General features: G+C 39.7%; 1 protein-coding gene across 1 annotated transcript in view; it reads right to left on the bottom strand.

Annotated features, from left to right (window-relative positions):
* Positions 1-205: 205 nt before the first annotated feature.
* The window catches only part of col4a1 (collagen, type IV, alpha 1), a 119,410-nt gene continuing 92,336 nt past the window's right edge, over positions 206-27,279 (bottom strand). Inside the window, exons 34-52 of the mRNA XM_057852162.1 lie at positions 16,008-16,160; positions 15,820-15,918; positions 13,099-13,188; positions 12,885-13,024; positions 12,631-12,757; positions 12,465-12,545; positions 12,273-12,371; positions 12,114-12,164; positions 11,839-12,024; positions 11,629-11,762; positions 10,190-10,262; positions 10,034-10,105; positions 9,791-9,919; positions 9,539-9,637; positions 9,255-9,467; positions 9,000-9,177; positions 8,827-8,941; positions 8,505-8,677; positions 206-5,139 (exon numbers count right to left, since the gene is read on the bottom strand). Coding sequence (XP_057708145.1) covers positions 5,058-5,139; positions 8,505-8,677; positions 8,827-8,941; positions 9,000-9,177; positions 9,255-9,467; positions 9,539-9,637; positions 9,791-9,919; positions 10,034-10,105; positions 10,190-10,262; positions 11,629-11,762; positions 11,839-12,024; positions 12,114-12,164; positions 12,273-12,371; positions 12,465-12,545; positions 12,631-12,757; positions 12,885-13,024; positions 13,099-13,188; positions 15,820-15,918; positions 16,008-16,160 — 2,294 coding nt within the window. The 3' untranslated portion in view covers positions 206-5,057. The remainder of the gene's footprint in view (positions 5,140-8,504; positions 8,678-8,826; positions 8,942-8,999; positions 9,178-9,254; positions 9,468-9,538; positions 9,638-9,790; positions 9,920-10,033; positions 10,106-10,189; positions 10,263-11,628; positions 11,763-11,838; positions 12,025-12,113; positions 12,165-12,272; positions 12,372-12,464; positions 12,546-12,630; positions 12,758-12,884; positions 13,025-13,098; positions 13,189-15,819; positions 15,919-16,007; positions 16,161-27,279) is intronic.

Genomic DNA, 27,279 nt, shown 5'->3' with positions numbered 1-27,279 from the left:
TTTATGAGCCGTTTCTTCTGTCTGGAAAAACAAAATAAAAATAAGATGCAAAATCAACCAGCCTCAAGATGTGGATGGTCACAAAGGCACAGTAGGAATTATGCTGACTCCCTCTTGTGGCCAATAGAGTTACTGCGATACAATGTTCTTAAAATGACTTTATTGCATGAGTTACACAATATATATTTTGCAAGAACTATTTTTTGACACATGCCATTTACCACTGTGCTTGATGTTCATGTTGCAGTGTGCATATTCCCCTCCTTATACATTAATGACCATATTAAAACTTTAATTTTTTATTTTTTGGGGGGGGACTGGTATGGCATTATTTAAAATATCCCAAGGAATGACAAAATAATCTTGAACATTGTTGAAATTTTGTAAAACTTTTATATATTTAAAAACCCACACGCAGTTATGATCTTTTGCCTGAAGTACCCTGGCGAATATACTTTATCTGGCACATTTGAAGCAATTAAAGTTTTTTTAATCTTATTAACGGCCATTGACGTAGAGAGACGTTCAATCCGTCGTTGTCAATGGCAGAAAACAAGCTAATGGGTAATATTGTACAGTGTTTGAGGGGAAAAAAATACATTGCCCACACTATAATAACAAGAATTTTCTGTTTGAATATTGCCCTCCATATTGATGTATGTTTAGCTAAAATGTATTAAGGATACACTTTGTAGCCAATCAAAAACAAACAAAACAAAACAAACAAGTAGTTCACATTTAATACCAAGAGCAGAATAACAAATACATTTTGTAAGTGAAAGTATACTTTTAAGCTTTATATATACACGTGCATTTTTATAGAGGAAGAATCAATGAATGGACTCCGAATGGGAATGAGAGTAAAGCAGAAAATGCTGTTAAACTGGATAATTTGAATTACATTTTGCCATTTTTAGCCCAATTTGCACAGGATTAGTGTTGCCCGAAGCTGTGGTGGAAATTTTGATTGAAGTCTTAACCTTTCATGGCAGTAAATTATAATACGGTGGTATGAAAAATTATCTGAACCTTTTGAAATGTCTCACATTTCTGCATAAAATCACCATCAGATGTTAGCTGATCTTTGTCAAAATCACACAGATGTAAAAACAGTGTCTGCTTTAACTAAAACCAGCCAAACATTTATAGGTTTTCATATTTTAATGAGGATAGCATGCAAACAATAGCCACGTTTACATGCTGACTTTTATTCATACCGATTCAAATCATTCCGAATGGAAATTTCACATCAGCTGTTTACATGTCACTTCATCTATTCCGATCCAGCGTTTACATGTGTCTGCCTTTATTCCGAAAGGACGTTTGACAACTGCCGTCTGACATGCGCAGATTAATCAAAACAAAGCGTCACGTTGAAAAACATGGAGATCGATCGTCAGATCAGCTGCTGTTTTAACTTTTCGAGTGGAAACAAAACTTCAGAATGATACGCCGTTCATTTAAAAAGTTGTGTGGGTGCGCTGTGCGTGTGCTTGGAAGCCATGTTGCAAGTGACGTTACTTACGTCACCAAGTGACGTCACCACGTCAGTACGGAGCATGCGCAGAAAGAACGCAACCAGACACCATTCCGCTTCCCTGTTTACATGATATAATTTTACTTCTAATCGGTTTGGGAAAAGGAATATTCCACCCCTGTGAATCGGAATGAAATTCCATTCGGTTTGGGCCTGTTCATTCCAAATGAGGTGTTTATATGGAACACATTTATTCGGTTTGAACAAATATTCTGATTGTAATTGGAATATTTGGCTCCATGTAAACGTGGCAAATGACAGAAGGGGGGGAAATAAGTAAGTGAACCCTCTGCCTAAGGAGACTAAAAGAGCAATTGAAACCAATTTTTGCCAAACAATTTAAGTCAGGTGTGTGCCCAATCACTGATGGGTGGTTTAAAGCTGCCCTGCTCACTATAAAGCACACACCTGGTAAGAATTGTGTTGATGAGAAGCAATGTCTGATTTGCATTATGGCTCGGTCAAAAGAGCTGTCTGAAGACCTGCACTCAAGGATTATTGATTTGTATAAAGCTGGGAAAGGATACAAAGCCATCTCTAAAAGTCTGGATGTTCATCAATCGACAGTCAGAGAAGTGGTCTACAATTGCAGAGAGTTTGGCACTGTAGCTTTTCTCCCAAGGAGTGGTTGTCCACCAAAGATGATGCCAATAGTTCAGCGCAGAATACTCAGAGAGGTAAAAAGAATCCTAGCGTGTCTGCTAAAGACTTACAGAAATCACTGGCACAGTCCAATATCTCTGTGCACACATCAAGTATCCATTGTTCATGGAAGGGCTCCACGGAGGAAGGCACTGTCTTTAAAAAACCATTGTTGCTTGTTTAATGTTTGCAAAAAGGCACTTGGACACTCCACAGAAGTTTTGGCAAAATATTTTGTGGACGAATGAAACCAAAGTTGAATTGTTTGGGAGTAACACACAACGTCATGTGTGGAGAAAAATTGGAACAGCTCCACATTAACATCTAATCCCTGCCGTGAATCATGGTGGAGGGAGCATCATGATTTGGGGCTGTTTTGCTGCCTCAGGGCATGGACAATTTGCAATCATTAATGGAAGAATGAATTCAAAGGTTTATCAAGATGTTTTGCAGGAAAACCTGAGGCCGTCTGTCAGACAGTTGAAGCTAAAAAGACGATGGATGCTGCAACAAGACATTGATCCAAAACACAGAAGTAAATCAACTTCAGAATGGTTTCAGAACAAAATACACGTTCTGGAGTGGCCAAGTCCAGACTTGAACCCCACTGAGATACTACACGATGTGCCAGACTGGTCTGCAGCTACAGGAAGCGTCTGGTAGAAGTTATTGCTGCCAAAGGGGGGCACAAAATTATAAATGTGATGGGTCACTTACTTATTTTTCTTCCTTCTGTCATTGTTTGCACACCATCCTCACTAAAATATGAAAACCTATAAATTAGAGATGTCCCGATCACGTCATTTTCAAAGTATAGGAATTGGCAAAAAAATATCGGACATGCCTTTTTTTTAATATATATATATTTTTTAAATAAATCGTTTTCTAATTGTATTTAACATTACAGACATAATACAGTATGTTACACTCATCCAGAGTCTTTAGTTTAGGCTTAAGGTAGGGTTATCAAATTTATTCCTTTAACGGCGGCAACTAATTTTTTATAAAATTTATCACGTTAAAATTTTTAACGCAATTAATGCATGCACTGCACGGCCCACTCACGCATTGTCGCGTTCAATTTGTAATGGCACCGTTTTACCTATATATAGAGCTAAACGGCAGCGTAAAATGAGTAGAGTGAATTTTGGCAGCCTTTGGAGCCTTTTTTTAATTGGCTAAAGCCTTACAATCCCTCTCCCTACGATTAGAAAACATCGTGGGAGGCAATGTGGGAAGAAAGGTAGTAATTGATCTTTTTCTGAACACCCTATGTTATTTCCCTACGCAGAGAAGATATATCAATTGGTAACACTACGCACAGTCATGGGTGCACTTCTCATCATGCATTTGGGCAGAACAGATGGCTGCAGTATTATTTACTGAAAGCTCAACAAATACACTAGATGGCAATATTTAGTCACAATATACAAAGTCACATTTATCCTTTAAGAATACAAGTCTTTCTATCCGTGGATCCCTCTCACAGAAAGAATGTTAATAATGTAAATGCCATCTTGAGGATTTATTGTCACAATAAACAAATACAGTACTTATGTACAGTATGTTGAATGTATATATTCGTCCAAGTTTTATTCATTTTTTTCTTACTGCATTGCCAAAAAGCATATGATCGGAAAAAATTATCGGGAATGATTGGAGTTGAATCGGGAGCAAAAAAAAAAAAAAAAGCAATCGGATCGGAAAATATCGGGATCGGCAGATACTCAAACTAAAACGATCGGGATTGGATCGGGAGCAAAAAAACGTGATCGGAACAACCCTACTATAAATGTTTGGGTGGTTTTAGTTAAAGCAGACAGTTTTTTCATCTGTGTAATTTTGACAAAGATCAGATCACATTTGATGGTGAATTTATGCAGAAATGTGAGAAATTCCAAAAGGTTCAGATACTTTTCCATACCACTGTACGGCCCCATTTCGTGGACGTTCTGATGGAGCTCCGCAAGCTGCCAAGTCAATCATAAAAAAACAGGCAAAAAGACTCGCCATGTCAGTGAAATGGAGTAATTTACCAACTTTGCTAATTCTTTGCAAATGTGCTACAATTAACAAAGTTTTTGAATTGGTAAATAGCTAAAGATCAACATATAATACTAATCCCGTGCAAATCAGGGTTTTGTTTAAGCACCAACAGCAGCAACAAAACAAACAACAAATTTATTTTCGGTAGATTTTCTTTTGTTGAAACAATGCAACTTGAGAACAAATCAAGCTTTTTCACTGGTGTAGTATTTATTGACGCAAAGCATTGTTACAACAAAAACCTCATCTACCAAACACACAGACTCTCACCTGTAATTTCTACTAATGAAGCGTCCAACATAGTCTCATACATCTCATAAATAAAAAAAAAGGGATTTAATAACACACAAAGTTGACTCAATAATAACCTGAGGAGAATATGTGGAACTAGGAATGCATTATATTTACAACAGGGTAAATGTTATACATCTGCTTGTGGTGCGTTAGCAAATTTGTGAGTCAGTGGTAAGTCCCGTTCTTACTATCAGTGTGTGTAAACAAGTTGAAAACAGAGTGTGACTTGATGCTATAAACATGTAGCTTTATCATTCAGCGAGCAAATGGAATAAAGGCAGATAAGTAAGATTGCATAGCACCAGGCTTACATCGAAAATGAACACTAGTTTACCATTTCGGGGGACATCTACTCAGTGCAGCGGTAAACAGGGCGCCATTCTTTGTTAGTAGAAGTGATCCGCATGGAGCGAGAGGCACTTGGTTTTTGGTATTTGTTCTGGTTTGCAAAAGTTCAAACTTGGCTCTCGCACATAGCACCATCCTCGGACGTCAGGAAGTTCGAAAGCCAAGTGAATCGCGAGGGTGGACGCAGGCCTTATGTCCTCTTCATGCACACCTGACAGCGACTTATGTGTGTTCGCAGATTTCCTGCTTTTAGCGTCGTTGGGACGGGTTTCCTAGAAATAAAGAATGAATGAATCAGAATGAACAAACGTATGTTGAAGTGTAATTCCAAAATGGTACATGGTATATCTTTTGGGTAAAATATAATTATTAGGGGTTTAACAATACTTCAATCTGGAATGAAAAAGCTTTTGGTTGATTAAAACACAAAATCGTCAAATGTTGTATCGTTAATACAACGTAATTAATACCAGGGGCATTACCGGGGGGGGGGGGCAGTGCCCACCCACGGACACGCTCTGCCTACACAAAGAAAACTGGATGTAGTACTAACGGCAGTCTGTGCACCGCGTATGGTATCCCATTCATATAGTACTGATGTGTTCTAAGTTTTAACCTTTGCGTGTTTACCTCCTCTTTCACCTTTAAAAAAAAAAAAAAAAATTGAAATGAAATGAAATGTTGGTTTTGTTCCTAGGGGGCGTTACACACATTTACGCATATTTTGATTATTTATTTATTTTTTTACATTCTATCAAAGTTTTCACCAGTGTTCACCTGGCTGTTGAGTTTGGTGAGTTTTGAAGCATTCTGAGGGGGTCAAAGTAGGGCTCAAAGCGTCGGCGGGACAAATAATGACTGCTAGGGGGCGCTACATAGTGTATTTGGAATTAGTCTTTACACGGTATCAAAGATTGCACCTGTCTTGACCTGCCTGCTGATTTTGGTGAATTTTGAAGCATTCTTAGGGGGTCATATTGAGCTCAAAGGGGCTGCGGAACAAAGAATAACTATAATAATGATAATAAAACCGAGGAACCACAATAGGTTACCTAAAAAAAACATTGTCACCTGCATGTCCATACTGTTCAGTTATGGATGTGTTCTAAGTCAAATGAAATCCAATCAATTTGTTTAGACCAAATCACAACAGCAGTTATCTCAAGAAGAAAACAAAACATGTTTTAAGGTGCAGTAGCCCTACGCTGGATTTCGACCTACTTGAGCATTGTAGCTTTTTTTTTTTTTTTTTGCCCCCCCAGGTAAAACTAATGCCCACCCACACCTGGCATCCTGGTAACACCACTGATTAATACAATCATTTTTTTTTTTAAATCAAAACAATTATTGGCACAATGTTGTCATACTATCCTTACAGCTGTGAGAAAAATGTCATCCTATTTTCGAAAAATCGTGCCAGGTGATACAAGTGACCCGACTTGCAAGCTTCTCGAGAAGTGAACCATCTGTCAATTTTTGCAAATTGTGAGCAAAACATTTGACCTCCACTTTAGCATGGTACAACAATCGTAAAGATGTTTAAAGCCACTGCCAGAGGAATTACTGGCTGCCGTTTATCGAACGATCGCTGCCTGCTCTACCAGTTGAAATGGATTTAAAGTCTATCGTCGTCAATGGCAGTCAATTAGTTAAAGGTTCTGGCAATCAGAGAATTACACGTAATACAGTGATCCCTCGTTTTTCGCGATTAATGGGGACCAGAACCCGTCGCGATAAGTGAAAAACTGTGAAGTAGCGCGAAAATGTTTTGGGGTGTGTTCAGTGTATTTATTCAGATTTAGCACTGGAAAGGGATGCACATACGACTTTTTTTTCCAGCTTTTTTCCTGAAGATTTTTTTTTTTAAATTATATGTATATATAAATATATTAGGGCTGTCAAATGATTAAAAATTTTAATCGAGTTAATTATAGCTTAAAAATTAATTAATCGTAATTAATCGCAATTCAAACCATCTATAAAATATGCCATATTTTTCTGTAAATTATTGTTGGAATGAAAAGATAAGACACAAGACGGATATATACATTCAACATACGGTACATAAGTACTGTATTCGTTTATTATAACCATAAATCAACAAGATGGCATTAACATTATTAACATTCTCTTAAAGCGATCCATGGATAGAAAGACTTGTAGTTCTTAAAGGATAAATGTTAGTACAAGTTAAAGAAATTTTATATTAAAACCCCTCTTAATGTTTTCGTTTTATTAAAATTTGTAAAATTTTCAATCAAAAAATAAACTAGTAGCTCGCCATTGTTGATGTCATTACACCATGCTCACTCCCCAAACCCTTAAAATAATTTGGACCCAAGCGCCAGCAGAGGGCGCCAAATAACAAAAAACAAGTAACAAGCGGACATTACACTTCTGTCATTTTAATCTGAGCGGGCAATGTGCGTTAATTGCGTCAAATATTTTAACGTGATTAATTTTAAAAATTAATTACCGCCCGTTAACGCGATAATTTTGACAGCCCTAATATATATATACATTTATATATATATATATATATATATATATATATATATATATATATATATATATATATATATATATATATATATATATATATATATATATATATATATATATATATATATATATATATATATTTATTTATATAATTTTCTTTTTATTTTAGTAAATGTTTTTTAAGCACTTCAAATGTCATAATTATGATGTTTTAAACATGTTACTGCCCCACCAAATTATTTTTAAATAGAATAAAGTACTGTAATACAAAAATGCCTGGCTTTATAAAATGCTTCTGTTACCTCCCTTGGCTGTGAGTCTTGGAGTGACATGTGGAAATTACAAACTGTTCAGGATCACTTTTAACATGTGGCGTTTATTGCCACGAAGACAACACGTCCGGCTTTCTCGAACGTCACCACACACACACAAATTCATTCCAGCGCGCAATTCCTTATCCCCCCGCCCTTGCATGCGCACACACAGCCTGTCTGTTCCAAGGCAGCACTCGCAAGACTTCATTGAGTGAGTCTACTCAAATCCTCTCACTTACACACAATGAGTTGCCACAGCAACTGTTTAACAAGTTAAACGATGATTGATGCATGCTGCGCTTTTGAAGCTCGTGACTCTGGCGAGATCAAAATCAAACATCTGTCATCATCGTTAACTTTAATAAGGAACTCCAGTGCAGTGCCGCAGTGCCAGACGAACAAAGAGCAGGGAGAGGGAGGGAGCGAGAGTAAGACTACGCGATCGGCTCGGGTCAGCTCATCTGTATTTTTTTTAAAACTGAAAATAAGTCCGCAATGGACTGCGGGCGCCAAGTTTGAAGCGCGAACTACCGAGGGATCACTGTATATCAAAATGCTCACAGGCAAACAGTGTATTCTTTATCTTCTGCAAAGATTGGCGAAAATAACAGCCAAGTACCGAGACGTTCACTGTAACTCACGTTAGGAGTTGACAGGTAATAGTAGTTGACAAAATATTTTCATACTGATGCTGACGCCATACAATAGTATTGTTTCATTGGCAAAATATTGTGAAACATTCTATATTGGTAGAAATGAATGGTCATACAATTATTGTTGCAAAAATTATTATATGCGTGTGTGAAGTCCGTCCGACTTACGTAAACATCTCACTGTCTTCAATCGTCGCCAGCCAGAAACTGTAGGAGTTGGCATAATAGTTGCAGGTTCCTCGACCGTGACATTCGATGAAAGGAGCGCTTCTGAACTCCTCCAAGCAGGAACCGGGAGAAGCTAGAGCCTGGCCTGAGCCCTCAGCACCTGCGCTGGTATGCTACACAAAAACAAATATGTAGTCATTATGGACACTGGTGAGATGGAGCAAGTTCCAGTTAACTATTAGCAAGAGGTGAGGTACATCATGGGCTGGTCGGTAAACATAGGGCATACAACCATTCCTGCTACCTAGAGACAATGTCTTACCATGACGAAGGAGTATCCGATCCACAGAGAGTCCCAACCGGAAGGGCACGGAGGGATCATGATTGTCTGACTGTGAACCGCAATCACCATGGCTGGAGCTTCACATACTGCGCACCTGTAAACCAACAAGTGTGTGAGAAAATGCCAAGGAACTTGATTAATTACAAACCCACCTGCTGATGAAGGGCTTGATGCTTTCACCTGTGATAGGTGCCATACTCATTGGCATAGGCTCTGGCGAAGTGAGCCAGTATGAGTAGTCGTTACGGGAGGCAAAGTTGCAGACGTTGTTGATGTTGCAAAACAAAAAGGGCATGGGGCTGAACTTCCTTAGACAGCTTCCTGCCGTACCTGAGAACCCGAGGGATCGAATGTTCCTTACAAAGTCATGAGTTGCGTTGTTTTTTCCACAAGTGTAAGGTCCTCACCTAGATCCTGCCCATGAGAGCGTTCGTTGCCTTGTACGTACAGCAGTGAGTAGCCATCATATATAGGCGAGGTCCCTTCCGGACAAAGAGGAACTTCCACTGTCTGACTATGCCGAGTCACCAAGAAACCGTGATCCATAGAGGACGGGCCTGGTGGTCCGACTTGGCCCGGAACACCATCAGGTCCTGGTGGACCAGGATACCCTCTGGGTCCTGTTGACATTGTTTTTTAATGGCTGTTTCTCTCAACTGGCTACAAATTAAAAATAATGTGGACTTCTGACCTTGAGGCCCAGGCAGACCAGATTCGCCTTTGGATCCTGGTTGGCCATGATATCCAGGGAGGCCATCTTCTCCTTTTGGACCAGGAACACCTGTCAGACCTGAAAGAAAATTTAAAATGGGGGTAAAGTTATTGAAACAAGTAGTTAAAACATGTAAGACCATAAAATCTCAGTTTGGTATTGTTAAAAATGCATCGGGAAATTTTTACAGGAATAATTACAGCGAACAATCAATTGAATATTCCTTGTTACCTTGCTGTCCTTTATGTCCCGGGAGACCAGATGGTCCCTGCGGCCCTGGAAAACCTGTGATACCTGGCAGACCAACATCTCCTTTGATGAATGTGTGTGGACTAGGAGGACCAGGGGGTCCAACATTGCCTGGAATACATAGGATAATAGCATTGTTTTAGTAGTGTACTGTGACCCATCAGCTCAAAAATTGAGGGCACACCTGCTGCAATGAGTGGGCCATTGCCCACTCCTATCTCTTACCCTTTTCTCCTTGGAATCCTCGATCCCCAAGTTCTCCTTTGAATCCAAAGTCACCTTGAGCCCCCTTTGAACCTGGATATCAACCGTAACAAATACAGACGAATGGCTTTAGCACATTGTCTTTCACAGATAGACCTATGGTCTATTTTTAATCACCTGGGAAGCCAGGAACTCCTTGTTGTCCCCTCTCTCCTTTGGGACCATGAACACCTGGAAGACCAGCTGGCCCCTGTACAAATTCATGCATTCTTATGAATTTGCTCTAATCAAAGGAACTAGCAACGAAGGTATTGCATGTTACAAAGGGTCTATCTCACTGGTCTGAAGACAAGTTCGTGACTTTACACCATGTGTAGAGGGTATACCTCGTAAAGAAAGGAAGAGAGAAGATAGGACCGATAAAAGTGTGTGTACGGTGAGTGCGCCAACAATGTTAGTATAGGGTAGTGGGGAACCCAGTAGTGTATTAAGAAAATTTACCAAAGAGTATTTATTAAAGTGAATTATAATACTAAGGGGCTGTGAGATATCAATAGAACCGTTATCTGGCAAGATAACAAATATTAATAAAGCTGACAAAAAAATAAATCACATTCATGACCAACTATCGAAAATAGATCGAAAATTAGGAACATTTCCAAATGTAGCCCGGAAACAGCCGAATGAGGCTGTGACGTCACAGCCAGGAAACAAAAGGTCGAGGCAGGTGCCATTGTTGTTTATCGACGAGAGAGTTGCGTTCATGTTTTATCAAAAAATCGCTAAAATGGTTCAAACCTGTCGTGCTATGTGGTGTACAAATAGCCATTTGTCGCAATGTAGTACCCATGAGTTCCCGAACGCGAGAAAGAGAGCTGGACTACGCAGACAATGAGTAAAGTTCGTCCGTGCAAAGAGGGCTAATTTTGCAGACTCAGCCTCCGGCACGGTTTTGTGTGATGCGCATTTTACACCTGAAAGCTATTTGAACTATGGACAAATGAAATTAAGTTTTGCTAAGAAATTGCTGCTGAAAGCAGAGGCGGTGCCCACCATACACGCGCAGCCACCTAAATGTCCCGAGATATCAAGAAAGAGGACGATGACTGGCACTGATGAGACCATTTTCTTGGTGTTGCGATGTGTGTAATTAGACGAAGTGGCATGATATGAATCCAAAAGGCACGCGTTTATGGATAAATGATGGAATATTAGCATTTCCCCAGGTGTTTTAATACCCTTTAATTGACATCCTACATGTTGTAATTCACACCGAATCGGGCAAATGCCTACTCTAACATGTGTGCTAGTCAGGCAGAATGTGACTCAATGTGAGCCAATGGGCAAGACAGATGCCGTCCAGTGCCATCCCAGTGGGGAGCTAGCTCGAAACACCCCTACAACTGTTGCTGTAGCCAATGGAGCAGTATCCGCTCCCTTTGCCCCAGGGCAGTCCCCCGGCCCATCTAAGTCAGTAGGTGGATGGATGGGCGGACAGACGGATGGACTGAGAGGCCACATGACCAACACTGGAATAGGTAGTTTGTTATTGTCTTACCAGTGAGATAGACTCTAAAAGCATCTACTACACATTTATCAATAACTTTGTTAGGTACCGGAAATCCAGGTGTTCCAGAGTCACCCTTTTGCCCTGACTCTCCTTGGAATCCTGGTAGACCTTGGTCTCCTTTGTCTCCCTTCTGGCCATTTTGACCCGGCTGACCAGAAGGTCCTGGAGTGCCAACAATTCCTGAAAAGGATACAAGATACAAACAGCATTTATTTCTGATCTTCTAATAAATGTTATTTAAAAAATAGTGGCATACCTGGTTCACCAGGCTGTCCTGGTTCTCCTTGATTTCCTTTAGGGCCCTCTAGAGCGAATCCTGGTAGACCAGGTTCCCCTTGTTCACCTTGGCGCCCCTGATTGCCAGGAAGTCCCTTGTCACCTTTAATGCCAGGCACGCCGGGATAGCCTGGGGTGCCCGGGAACCCAGGGCTACCTTTATCACCTGGATAATAAGACCCACAAGAGATAACATTACTTTAACACCACTCAAAATTAATGGAGTGTTAAATTAGTGATCGAGCCAGCACTTACCTTTGCTACCTAGTTCTCCCGGGGGTCCTGGAATACTAAGACCAGGTAAACCTGAAGAACAAAGTTAATGAATGTTGGCATATCAATCTGGTTTTATAGTTTTCTTCTGAAAATATGCAAAAGATGCATTCATGTTGAAAATCATTGTGTGGTACTAACCAGGATCTCCTCTCTCCCCTGAGGATCCAGGAATTCCATCAACACCAGCTTCTCCTTTCTCTCCAGCTGGACCAGGGGGTCCTGGCAAGCCACCTTCACCTGGTAGCGAACAAGTTCAAATTGGATTGGTTACATTTCACTAAATAACCAGAATCATCACACTATGTAGTTCCAAGTAAAGCTATTTCTTACCTGGCCGACCATCAAGACCAGGCTCTCCTGCAGACCCTGGCAGCCCTGGGATACCCTTCTCACCAGGTATTCCTGGCTGGCCTACATGGATTGCATGGTCAAATATCATGGGTCATGACATTGCTTTGTTTGTGGAAGCAAGTGGCAACAGTGATTGACATCTGACCTGCAATGCCAAATGTTCCTTTGTCTCCTTTAACTCCTTGCTGTCCCGGCATGCCAGGCATTCCCATGTGACCCTTCAGACCCTTTTCTCCTCGTTGTCCTGGGAATCCTGGTTGGCCAGGTTGTCCCTATAAGAAAATGAAGTGATATTTCGGATGTTGTTCAAGTTCGATTTAAAATTTTCATGTCAATATCTAGTCCTTTAGAAGAACATCCAAAATATTTGAAGTGATATTAGTAAATCTAAAGGATTACCCTTTCTCCTGGAAATCCTGGGAGCCCAATACCTGGCTCACCAGGTGATCCACGGTCCCCTTTTGCTCCATCAGTTCCTCTGAAACCAGGGTGGCCTGGTGTACCTATATCACCTTTTAGACCTTTTGGACCGACTGGACCTGCATGCAATAGGAAAGAAAACATGTTTTCATTCTATCACGTTTACTCAAATTACATTTTCATTTGACCTTACCTGGTATTCCCATCTCGCCGGCACTTCCCTTCTGTCCAGGGGGGCCCATACTGCCTGGTTCTCCAGGATTGCCACTGTCTCCTTTCTGACCTGAATCACATTGATGAAATCCAAGATTTAGCTATAACGTTAATTCTTGTAATAGTTTTTACCACCACCAATAGGTGAAATCTATGGAGCGAAGGTTATGTATTTTTTTCAGTTTGTTTGTCTGTGTATGAAGGAATAAAGTGATTATTCTCAAACTTTCAGGATATGTTTATATTTCATTTAATCATTCATTTTCCATGCCGCTTTTTCCTCTCAAGGGTCTCGGAGGTGCTGGAGCCTATCCCAGCTAACTACGGGCAGTAGGAACTAGTTGCCAGCCAATCGCAGGGCACAAGGAGACATACAACCATTCACGCACACACACATACCTATGGACAATTTAGAGTGTACAATCAGCCTACCATGCATGTTTTTGGGATGTGGGAGGAAACCGGAGTTCCCGGAGAAAACCCACGCAGGCACAGGGAGAACATGCAAACTCCACACAGCAAGGCCGAAGCCCAGGATTGAACCCTTGATCTTAGAACTGTGAGGCGGACGTGCTAACCACTCAGCCACCGTGCCAATTATGTTAATATTATATTTACAATATGAAACAGAAAAGCTAATTATATTTTGAGGTCATAAATCAGAGTTCAAAGGGTCACAATTGAATTTCTCTATTGGTTTGTGTTCACGATAACTCCAGAACGAGTAAAGGGGTTATTATAAAACTTGCAAAATACTGTGTGTTTGCAATATGAAACAGAAGCGGTGATTCAATTTGGGGTCATGAGGTCATAGCTGAGTACAGGAAATTGGCATTAACTTGTTTTATACTTAAAGAGAACCTTTGACTTAAAGACTTGTAAGCGCTAATAAGCCACAATCTTTCTCTTTTTACGAAAATATGTTATTAGAAACACATAGAATATTGCCATTAATTTAATAATCTATAATATTTAGTATATGTTTTGACCTCCGGAGGGCGCCATGTTTTAAGAACGCAATGGACGCTCGGGGTGATGACGTACATTGTCACTGTCACTAGACAAACACACAACGAATACCATATATGCCCGAATATAAGACGGCCCTGTTTATAAGATGACCCCCTCTTTTTCAAGACTCAAGTTTGAAAAAAGACACAAAATAAAATTAAACACAAAATTAATTTTTATACAGAAAATAATTACAGTACATCCGAAACAAATGATTACAACAATATATTTGAGAGAAAAAGCATGTTATTTTGCCTCATTCAAATCTTAATATCTGAACATTTAAATATGTAAACTAAAGGTCAATCACATTCGTAAATGAATGGCTTCTGGTTTTTGAAATGTAAATAAACCAATCTATTATGATAAAACAAAAACAAAAAATGCAATAACTAAGTGTAACTGTAACTGTAGTCCTGAAACAAATCTGAATAAGGAAAAACATTGCAATAAAATAATGCCAACTGATTTAACTTGAGGTATCTGAGATGTCATGACAGAACATCGCCTTAATGATATCTGGCGTCATCTAGCGTCGTGAATGGGTACAACGTCTAGACCGCTGAGATCATGACAGAACATCGCTTCATTGATATCTGGCGCCATCTAGCGTCGTGAATGGGTATAACGTATAGACCGCGAATATAAGACAACCCCCTCTTTTTGATTCTTATTTCAATGCAAAAAACACCGTCTTATATTCGGGCCAATACGGTACTACCGGGCTACTGCAATTCCTTCAACGCGGCGAGACGTCCAACACGTGCTTATCGGTTAAAAGCAGCGAGTCCTTATTATTTGTGTTTTTATTGAGTCATTTATTACCTTATCATTGCTTCAAAATAGCTTTTAGCAGATTGTTGATTTGTTGACCACATTAGTCACGTAGCATAATTAAATGGTGTTATACTTGTATAGCGCTTTTCCACCTTTCAAGGTGCTTTACACTACATTGCCATCTACCTACTGGTGACGCAGCACCAGGAGCAATGTGGGGTTTAGTATCTTGCTCAAGGATACTTGGGCAAGTTCATCAGGGCAGAGAATCGAACCTACAGCCTCTGGGTTGGGGGACAACTACTCTACCACTGAGCCATGCCATCCCCCATAATTAAACCACCCTTATTTGATATTACTACGTTTAAGTATTTTCTTGAGGCATCTTAATATGTTTTGTCTGTATGCATCTAAACAAAGCAAGCTAAAAGCGAACGGTAGTACTTTGGGTGTCAAATTCCCCTCTTGTAGGACGTTTTGCTGGTGTAGCACATTTTGGCAGAACACCATTTTTTTTTTCGTACTTGTGTCTCGTCTCATCCCGTCTTTCCTGCTCATTTTGCTTTTGCTCCTCGTTTTGTGAAATATCGACAGTGCTGTCATGCTCATTAATGTTCCTCTCGGGTTCAAATTGAAAGGGTTGAACAGTTGACACGTTTATGTCGCTAGAGTCATAGTCTAGAATCCCGGCAGCGTAACCATGTGACGTCACTGCCCTGCGTCGTCAACAACAATGGCGACCCACTAGTTAAACTAATTTTACAAATTGTATATAAACAAAAACATCAAGAGGGGTTTCAATATCAAATTATTTTAAATCATAATAATTTTATCTTTTAAGAACTTTGTATCCGTGGATCCCTTTAAAGGGAAGTCTCTTCTAGTTTATTTTTGTCACAATTAAGCATCCCACCTGGCTGTCCTGGTAAACCAGGTTCTCCATTTTTTCCCGGCAGTCCAGGGTCTCCAGGTAGTCCGCGGAAGCCTTTCTGGCCTGTTATTCCAGGGTTTCCTAATTTAATAGATAACATTTACAGTATCATTAAATTAGACTTTATATCACTCAGTTTGAATGGACTTTGGTGTGTCATTATTTCACACCTGGATCTCCAAGATCTCCCTTTTCCCCTTTCATATGCTCCATGTCAACTTTACTCATGTTCCCCGGAGGGCCCTGAAGACCCATTTCTCCCCTTTCTCCTTTAAGTCCAGAATCTCCAGGTTGTCCTCTTGAACCAGGAAGACCAGGATCACCTAATAAAGACACATTCATTTATGTTTTTGTTAATGTTGTTAAAGTAGGACACTTAATCCAGGTCTCTGGTGTGGATAAACATTCCAGTTCTGACATCATAGCAAACTGACAACAAAGACAAAAAGCAATGTATTTTGGCATCATATTAGTATTTTACCCATCTCCAGAACAACAACAGCTACTCGTCACAGGGGTTATTTCTTTTTTTTTTTAATTTAAGTTTTTATTTTTTTTCCGACTCACAAATAATACACAGTACTTTGTACTTACAATAGTGAATAAAGATCGTCCATTTCTCGATTCATTGCTTTTCCTCTTAAAGGAAACGAGAAAAAAATAACACAGTAACTTGAAGAAAAAACAACAACAACAAAAAAAAAAACAACAGAAAAAAAATAATTAATTAATAAATAAAGAATTTGGGAGCACATCAGGAATTGTTTTCTTACCCAGCAAGATAGGGATGTACTTTTTTGTTTGAGCATCAATTGAAATCCATTCTAACTGGTTTCACGTACTCAGTCCATTTGGACCATATCAAGTAAAATCTATCCATCTGCAATGTAAGTGAAAATGACAGCTTCTCCATAATGTAAATTTCATGTATAATATCTATCCATTCCTCAATGGTTGGTGATTGTTTCTTGAGCCATTTCCTGGTAATAGATTTCTTGGTGGCTGCTAATAAAATATTGAACAGTTTTTTATCATTGACTTTCAGCTTATTCAGTTTCAAATCACCCAAATACAGATATTCACATTTAAAAGGGATATGTTGCCCGAAAATATTCTCCAAGTGTGTGTGAATCTCAGTCCAGTATGGTTTAATAACATTGCATTTCCAAAATATGTGTGAATGGTCCGCTCCATTTGTTCCACAGTCTCTCCAGCAGGCATCTCCTTTACCCAGGTGTCGTTTTTGGATCGGGGTTATAAAGTACCTCATGATGTTTTTCCAGCAGAATTCACGCCATATATTTGAGCTCGTTATAGTCCATTGCAGTTGGCACATGTTCTCCCAGCTTTTTTCGTCTAGTCGCATATTTCCCTCCCCTTCCCATTTTTGTTTTATATACTGAGTGTTCTCCATCTTGGTTAGTCTAATAATTTTATGCAATTTGGAAATAATTTTATTGCAGGTTTTGGACTCAAGAAGGTTTACAATTTCTTGTAGGACCAAATTTTCATGTCTATTTATATTTTTTAATATGTTATGGTGAAAATAGTGTCTAACTTGCAGGTATCTATAAAAATCGTCTTTTTCTAGGCCATTTTTAGATATCAGGGTTTCAAAGTCCTGAAATTTACTGTCTTGTGTGAATGATTGATATGAGGTCAGGCCTTTTGAAATCCACTTTTTAAACCTATTATCTGTTTTGTTTGGTGTGAATTCTGTGTCGAGGGCACACCATCTCAACCTTTTGAGTGAGTTCTCAATTGTAAGTTGATGCACGCAAACGCCTAATATATAACCAGGGTGTGGGTGTAAAATTTAAAAATTAAAAAAAAAAAAAAAAAAAAAAAAAAAAAAAAAAAATTTAAATTAAATAAAACGTGTGTGTGTGGGTGTGTGATGTAACCGTCTTTATATGCATTTATGTATGTGAGTATATGTATGCACATAAATATGTGTGTACGTATATATGCATGTATGCGTGTGTATGTATTTATATGAATATGCATGTAGTGGGGAGGGCAGGTATTTGACACGCTGCCAATGGGTTTTCCCATTGGCGGTGTGTCAGGTGCTTGTTCTCCCCACTGTAAGTGTGTGTGATTGTGTATATGTATATGTATGTATAGATATATTAGAATAGTAGTGGTATTAAATAATTAAGGTTCACCATGGGATACTACTTAAGGGACACGTTGCCGTTGCAAGAAAGGGCTTCTCCCTCCAGTCAAGGAGGTGAGACCGTTCCCTTCGAGCCTATGGTAGAGGCTCATCAGGGTCAAGTTCAAAGACCCCTACATAGGAAGCCACAAAACTTGATTTGGGTTAAATTGTTAGATAGTTTGAGTTTGTTTACTGTTATGTTTGTTTGTTTTTCTCTCCCCTATGTTTTCAAGGGGAAATGGGAGCACACCAGGATGTTGAAGTGGTTTAGAGAAACAATTATAGATGCAAGGTAATCTAATGAAAATTGCGTCATTTAATATAAACGGAGTACTCAACCCTATTAAAAGAGGGAAAATTTTGACAAAACTTAGAAAAGACAAAATACAAATAGCCTTTTTACAAGAAACACATCTTAGTGATCTAGAACATACTAAATTGAAAAAATCAGGCTATAAATATGTCTACTTTTCTTCTCATGAGTCAGGAAGGCGAAGGGGAGTAGCAATTCTTATTTCGGGAGCAATAAACTATGAACATGTGTCAGAAATAAAAGATAAAGAAGGGAGATATATTATGATAACAGGAAAAATAGAGGGTAAATTAACAAGTCTCTTTAATGTATATGTTCCCCCTGGCAGTGATTGGTCATTATACAAACATGTATTTGAATTGATGATAACAAAAAGTCAAGGGTCTATGATATGTGGAGGGGATTTCAACATAAGATTAAATCCAAAATTAGACACCTCAAATGGTAAATCGGACACAAAACATATTACAAAAAAACTTACAATCTACATGACAGAAATGGGAATAATGGATTTATGGAGAGAACTGAATCCGGCAGGCAGAGACTATTCACACTATTCGTCAGCACATAGGGTTTACTCTCGGATTGACTATTTTTTTGTGTTTAAAGAAGATCTACAGAGAGTAAAAGATTGTATAATTGGCCCATGCACAATATCAGATCACGGGCATATCTACATGTCGATCCAGTTAAGTAACAGGTTTAAAACAACATCATGGAGACTAAATTCTAACATTTTGAATAACATAAATATTAAACAAAAATTGAAAAATGAAATCGAACGATATATCGAACAAAATGATAACGGCGAGGTAACACCACCCATAATGTGGGACGCGTTAAAGGCTGTCATTCGGGGTCAGATAATAGCCATCTCTACCTATGAGGAAAAACTCAGACAACAAAAACTTAAAACCTTGGAGGAAAAGTTGAAAGATCTCCAAAAAGCACATACAAGAACAATAAAAGATGAAACTGCATCAGAAATCAAAACCGTAAACAAAGAACTAGATGAATTGAACACACAAGAAACTCAGAAAAAAATCCTCTTTACAAAGCAACAGCATTATGTGGTGGGAGGGAAGTCAACGAAACTCTTATCATACCTACTTAGAAAACAGCAAGCTGAGAGAACTATTTATAAAATAAAAAACCCCAAAACCAACGAAATAGAAAGTAACCTGGGAAAAATACAAAGATGTTTTCGGAAATACTATGAAGAACTATATTCTCAACCACAATTAAATAATAATACACAGATCAAAGAACTTCTAGCTCACCTTCAACTACCACAACTAACAGAGGAACAAAATGACAAAATAATAGCTAAAATAACAAAAGATGAACTAGGCCTGCAAGCAGGACTGAACGGGCCCTCGCAATCTAGCGCAACTCGGACGTCACGCAACTCGGACTGTGTGCAGGTCAGGGTGGTGGCAGATCCTCCTCTCTAATCATCTCATTAGAACCTAACATGCTCGAAAGTCGCCTAATTACATTCCCACACCCAAGAGATAAAAACCCCTATTGGAGAGAGTACTACAAAAAAGGAGCCACTACTGAGCTGTGCAGCCAAGCCCTTATTCAAAACCAAAATTAATCTTCTAACTTGGCCAATTCGACCAAGTGTGCCAAATATTGTGGCTCTATAAGCTGCCTGAGTCTCTGAAAAAAAATATTTCCTTTAAATGGCGAACAAAGGGTCGTCACGGCAACAGACAGAGACACGTGGACATGGGCCGTAAAAAAGTATTTTAATAGGTCTTGAAACTACAATGACCAACATGAAAAGAACTGGACATGTTTTGGAAAAACGAGTGACTTCCTATCGCCACTAGTTGGCGCTGTAGGGTTGATGCAAATGACCCCTACAAGTTCCTTCAGGGTATGACTCTCAACAAGCACGGGAAGTTTGGCGCAGATATGTTCTATATCTGCCGAGTTATGATTGTTCAAAGTTTTTGGAGAGAAAAATTGTTGACAGTCATTTTCACTTTCCTGTTTGGACCCCTCCGCTTCAACGAAACTTCAATATTTTTCATCAGGCACCTGAAGACAGGTCTTAAGGCTTCCCTTATGCAGGTTTGAGGTAGATTGGTTTTTTCCCTTTAGAGGAGGAGTGTGTCCCGTAAAAAAGGGCATTTCCTGTTTCCACTAGGAGGCGCCAGGCACAAATGGTAAATTTTCAATCCAGTCCTGCTCAGGCTGGTATACCTCACACACATGCCAGATTTAAAATAGATTTAACATTGTATGAGGGTGTTATCAGTCATTTTCCGAATTTGGTGTTTTGGCGAAAAAATGGAAGAATTTGGCGCCCCGCCCAGGTCAGGCCCGTGAATGAAAACACACCATTTTTATAACTTAAGATTTCATATGCCTCATGAACAGTCTCGCCAATTTTGAGAATGATCAAACTAATTCCCTAGGTGCCAAGGTGTAAAATGTGCACACTGTAAATCGATAAAAAGTTCACATTCAATCCAAAATACCCGATTTCCTGTAGGATTTGGAATGTGTGTGCAAGAGACTTTTTGGAGCAGTTTTGCACAAAGTTTTGACTCTCCAAATTTCATCACTCTATGTTAGAAAAACCTAAATGGAGAGGCCTTTTTGAAAATTTCAAGGGGGCGCCACTGAGCCATTTTCTAAAATTGTTTCGTAACGTTGCAAGATTATCGAACGTTATCCAAAGCCGCATGTATGTGCAAATTTTGGTGAGTTTTTATGCATATTCAAGCCTCCAAATGTAAACTCTTACTGTGAACCCATGAAAATTTCACATTCGATCCAAAATACCCGATTTCCTGTTGGATTTGGAATATGGGTGCAAGAGACTTTTTGGAGCAGTTTTGCATAAGGTATCTACTCCCCAAATTTCCTTGCTCTATGTTGAAAAAACCCAATAGGAAAGGCCTTTTTTAAAACTTCTTTCTGTCGCCACTAGTTGGCACTGTAGAGTTGATGCAAATGACCCCTACAAGAACCTTCAGGGTATGACTCTCAACAAACACGGAAAGTTTGGCGCAGATATGTTGCATATCTGCCGAGTTATGACTGTTCAAAATTTTTGGCGAGACAAATTGTTGACGGTCATTTTCACTTCCAGTTTGGACCTCTCCGCTTCAACGAAACCTCAATATTTTTCATCAGGGACCTGAACACATGTCTTGAGGCTCCCCTGAAACAGGTTTGAGGTCAATAGATTTTTTTTCCCTTGGAGGAGGAGCCTGTCTCGTAAAGAAGGCCATTTCCTGTTCCCACTAGGGGGCGCCAGGCCTAATGGGTAATATTTCAATGCAGTCGTGTTCAGGCTGGGATATCTCATATACATGCTAGAAATGAAAAAGATTGAACGTTGTATCACGGAGTTTTTAATCATTTTCTGAATTTGGTATTTTGCCCAAAAATGGCCGACTTTGGGACCACGCCCAGGTCAGACCCTTGAGTGAAAACTCACCATTTTGAAAACTTAAGATCTCATATGTCTCCTGAATAGTCTGACCAATTTTGAAGACTATCCAACTATTTTCTTCAGCGACAAGGTCTCAAATGTAAATCGATAAAATTTCACATTTGATCCAAAATTTCCGGCTTCCTGTTGGGTTTGGAATATGGGTGCAAGAGACTTTTTGGAGCAGTTTTGCACAATGTATCGACTTGCCAAATTTCATCGTTCTACGTTGAAAAAACCTAATAGGAAAGGCCTTTTTGAAAATTTCAAGGGGGCGCCACTGAGCCATTTTGTTAAATTTTTTTGTAGATTATCAAAATTTACGCAAAGTTGCATGTATGTGCAAATTTTGGTGAGTTTTCGTGCATGTTCAGGCCTCCAAATGTAAACTCAAACTGTGAACCGATAAAAATTTCACATTTGATCCAAAATATCCGATTTCCTGTTGGATTTGGAATATGGGTGCAAGAGGCTTTTTTGAACAGTTAGGCATAAGGTATCTACTCCCCAAATTTCATTGCTCTACGTTGAAAACCTGAGAGGAGAGGCTTTTTTGAAAATTTTAAGGGTCAAGGGGGCGCCACTGAGCCATTTTTTGACATTTTTTCAAAACGACACAAGATTATCGAAATTTACGCAAAGCCGCACGTTTGTGCAAATTTTGGTGACTTTTCGTGCATGTTCAGGCCTCCAAATTGGCCATTTTCATTTGCCCTGAAAAAAGAAGAATAATAATAATAATAACTAGGCCTGCAAGCAGGACTGAACGGGCCCTCGCAATCTAGCGCAACTCGGACGTCATGCAACTCGGACAGTGTGCAGGTCAGGGTGGTGGCAGATCGTCCTCTCTAATCATCTCATTAGAACCTAACATGCGCGAAAGTTGCCTCTTTACATTCACACACCTAAGAGATAAAAACCCCTATTGGACAGAGGACTACAAAAAAGGAGCGAATAAAGGGTCATCACAGCAACAGACAGAGACATGTGGACATGGGCCGTAAAATAAGTATTTTAAAAGGTCTTGAAACTACAATGACCAACCTGAAAAGAACTGGACATATATTTTAAAAAATGAGTGACTTTCTATTGCCACTAGTTGGCGCTGTAGGGTTGATGCAAATGACCCCTACAGGACCCTTCAGACTATGACTCAACAAGCACGATATGTTTGGCGCAGATATGTTGTAGAAGTTATGACTGTTCAAAACTTGTGGTGAGACGAAATGGCTTCAGTCATTTTTACTTCTCCTGTTGGACCCTTCTGCTTCAACCAAACCTCAGTATTTTTCATCAGGCACCTGAACACATGTCTTCAGGCTCCCCTGATGCAGGTTTGAGGTGAATAGATTTTTTTTTCCTTGGAGGAGGAGCCTGTTTCGTAAAAAAGGCATTTCCTGTTCCCACTAGGGGGCGCTAGGCCTAATGAGTAATATTTCAATGCACTCGTGTTCAGGGTGGGATCCCGCACATACATGCCAGATATGAAAAAGATTGAACGTTGTTTCAAGGAGCTATTAGTCCTTTACTGAATTTGTCATTTTGCCGAAAAAATGGCCGACTTTGGCACCACGCCCAGGTCAGACCCATGAATGAAAACACACCATTTTGAAAAGTTTAGATTTCATAGGTCTCCTGAATTGTCTAACCAATTTTGAAGATGATCCAATTGATTCCCTCTGTGACAAGGTCTCAAATGTGCACCCTGTTAATTGATAAAAATTTCACATTCGATCCAAAATACCCGATTTCCTGTTGGGTTTGGAATATGGGTGCAAGAGACTTTTTGGAGCAGTTTTGCACAAGGTATCGACTCCCCAAATTTCATTGCTCTACGTTAAAAAAACCTAATAGGAAACGCCTTTTTGAAAAATTCAAGGGGGCGCCACTGAGCCATTTTGTTACATTTTTTTGTAACGTTGCAAGATTATCGAAATCCACACAAAGCCGCATGTATGTGCAAAATTTGGTGAGTTTTCGTGCATGTCCAGGCCTCCAAATGTAAACTGTACTAGAAATGGACAGAAATTTCACATTTGATCCAAAATACCCGATTTTCTGTTGGATTTGGAATATGGGTGCAAGAGGCTTTTTTGAGCAGTTAGGCATAAGGTATGTACTCCCCAAATTTCCTTGCTCTATGTTGAAAAAACCCAATAGGAAAGGCCTTTTTTAAAAATTCTTTCTGTCGCCACTAGTTGGCACTGTAGAGTTGATGCAAATGACCCCTACAAGAACCTTCAGGGTATGACTCTCAACAAACACGGAAAGTTTGGCGCAGATATGTTGCATATCTGCCGAGTTATGACTGTTCAAAGTTTTTGGCGAGACAAATTGTTGACGGTCATTTTCACTTCCAGTTTGGACCTCTCCGCTTCAACGAAACCTCAATATTTTTCATCAGGCACCTGAACACATGTCTTGAGGCTCCCCTGAAACAGGTTTGAGGTCAATAGATTTTTTTCCCTTGGAGGAGGAGCCTGTCTCGTAAAGAAGGCCATTTCCTGTTTCCACTAGGGGCGCCAGGCCTAATGGGTAATATTTCAATGCAGTCGTGTTCAGGCTGGGATATCTCATAAACATGCTAAAAATGAAAAAGATTGAACGTTGGATCACGGAGTTTTTAATCATTTTCTGAATTTGGTATTTTGCCTAAAAATGGCCGACTTTGGGACCACGCCCAGGCCAGACCCTTGAATGAAAACACACCATTTTGAAAACTTAAGATCTCATAGGTCTCCTGAATAGTCTGACCAATTTTGAAGACGATCCAACTTTATCCTTCAGCGACAAGGTCTCAAATGTAAATCGATAAAATTTCGCATTTGACCCAAAATTTCCAGCTTCCTGTTGGGTTTGGAATATGGGTGCAAGAGACTTTTTGGAGCAGTTTTGTACAATGTATCGACTCACTAAATTTCATTGTTCTACGTTGAAAAAACCTAATAGGAGAGGCCTTTTTGAAAATTTCAAGGGGGCGCCACTGAGCCATTTTGTTAAATTTTTTTGTAGATTATCAAAATTTACGCAAAGTTGAATGTATGTGCAAATTTTGGTGAGTTTTCGTGCATGTTCAAGCCTCCAAACGTAAACTCCAACTGTGAACCGAAAAAATTTCACATTCGATCCAAAATACCCGATTTCCTGTTGGATTTGGAATATGGGTGCAAGAGGCTTTTTTGAACAGTTAGGCATAAGGTATCTACTCCCCAAATTTCATTGCTCTACGTTGAAAACCTGAGAGGAGAGGCCTTTTTGAAAATTTTAAGGGTCAAGGGGGCGCCACTGAGCCATTTTTTGACATTTTTTCAAAACGACGCAAGATTATCGAAATTTACGCAAATCTGCATGTATGTGCAAATTTTGGTGACTTTTCGTGCATGTTCAGGCCTCCAAATTGGCCATTTTCATTTGCCATGAAGAAAGAAGAAGAATAATAATAATAACTAGGCCTGCAAGCAGGACTGAACGGGCCCTCGCGATCTAGCGCAACTCGGACGTCACGCAACTCGGACTGTGTGCAGGTCAGGGCGGTGGCAGATCCTCCTCTCTAATCATCTCATTAGAACCTAACATGCTCGAAAGTCGCCTATTTACATTCCCACACCCAAGAGATAAAAACCCCTATTGGAGAGAGTACTACAAAAAAGGAGCCACTACTGAGCTGTGCAGCCAAGCCCTTATTCAATACTAAAATTAATCTTCTAACTGGGCCAATTCGACCAAGTGTGCCAACTATTGTGGCTCTATAAGCTGCCTGAGTCTCTGAAAAAAAATATTTCCTTTAAATGGCGAACAAAGGGTCGTCACGGCAACAGACAGAGACACGTGGACATGGGCCGTAAATAAGTATTTTAATAGGTCTTGAAACTACAATGACCAACCTGAAAAGAACTGGACATGTATTGGAAAAACGAGTGACTTTCTATTGCCATTAGTTGGCGCTGTAGGGTTGATGCAAATGACCCCTACAACGCCCTTCAGGGTATGACTCTCAACAAGCACGGGAAGTTTGGCGCAGATATGTTGTATATCTGCCGAGTTATGACTGTTCAAAGTTTTTGGAGAGAAAAATTGTTGACAGTCATTTTCACTTTCCTGTTTGGACCCCTCCGCTTCAACGAAACTTCAATATTTTTCATCAGGCACCTGAAGACAGGTCTTAAGGCTTCCCTTTTGCAGGTTTGAGGTAGATTGATTTTTTCCCTTTCGAGGAGGAGTGTGTCCCGTAAAAAAGGGCATTTCCTGTTCCCACTAGGTGGCGCCAGGCACTAATGGTAAATTTTCAATCCAGTCCTGCTCAGGCTAGTATACCTCACACACATGCCAGATTTAAAATAGATTGAACGTTGTATGAGGGAGTTATCAGTCATTTTCCGAATTCGGTGTTTTAGCGAAAAAATGGCCGACTTTGGCACCCCGCCCAGGTCAGGCCCGTGAATGAAAACACACCATTTTGATAAATTAAGATTTCATATGCCTCATGAACAGGCTCGCCAATTTTGAGAATGATCAAACTAATTCCCTAGGTGCCAAGGTGTAAAATGTGCACACTGTAAATCGATAAAAATTTCACATTCAATCAAAAATACCCGATTTCCTGTTGGGTTTGGAATATGCATGCAAGAGACTTTTTGGAGCAGTTTTGTACAAGGTATTGACTCTCCGAATTTCATCCCTCTACGTTGAAAAAACCTAAATGGAGAGGCCTTTTTGAAAATTTCAAGGGGGCGCCAGTGAGCCATTTTGTTACATTTTTTTGTAACATTGCAAGATTATCGAACATTATCCAAAGCCGCATGTATGTGCAAATTTTGGTGAGTTTTTATGCATATTCAAGCCTCCAAATGTAAACTCTTACTGTGAACCCATGAAAATTTCACATTCGATCCAAAATACCCGATTTCCTGTTGGATTTGGAATATGGGTGCAAGAGACTTTTTGGAGCAGTTTTGCATAAGGTATCTACTCCCCAAATTTCCTTGCTCTATGTTGAAAAAACCCAATAGGAAAGGCCTTTTTTAAAACTTCTTTCTGTCGCCACTAGTTGGCACTGTAGAGTTGATGCAAATGACGCCTACAAGAACCTTCAGGGTATGACTCTCAACAAACACGGAAAGGTTGGCGCAGATATGTTGCATATCTGCCGAGTTATGACTGTTCAAAGTTTTTGGCGAGACAAAGTGTTGATGGTCATTTTCACTTCCAGTTTGGACCTCTCCGCTTCAACGAAACCTCAATATTTTTCATCAGGCACCTGAACACATGTCTTGAGGCTCCCCTGAATCAGGTTTGAGGTCAATAGATTTTTTTCCCTTGGAGGAGGAGCCTGTCTCGTAAAGAAGGCCATTTCCTGTTCCCACTAGGGGGCGCCAGGCCCAATGGGTAATATTTCAATGCAGTCGTGTTCAGGCTGGGATATCTCATATACATGCTAGAAATGAAAAAGATTGAACGTTGTATCACCGAGTTTTTAATCATATTCTGAATTTGGTATTTTGCCCAAAAATGGCC

The sequence above is a fragment of the Corythoichthys intestinalis genome, chromosome 12, assembly GCF_030265065.1.
Source record: "Corythoichthys intestinalis isolate RoL2023-P3 chromosome 12, ASM3026506v1, whole genome shotgun sequence".
Classification (NCBI taxonomy): domain Eukaryota; kingdom Metazoa; phylum Chordata; class Actinopteri; order Syngnathiformes; family Syngnathidae; genus Corythoichthys; species Corythoichthys intestinalis.
The sequence above is the reverse complement of the archived record's forward strand: the minus strand, read 5'-3'. Positions and strand labels throughout refer to the sequence as shown.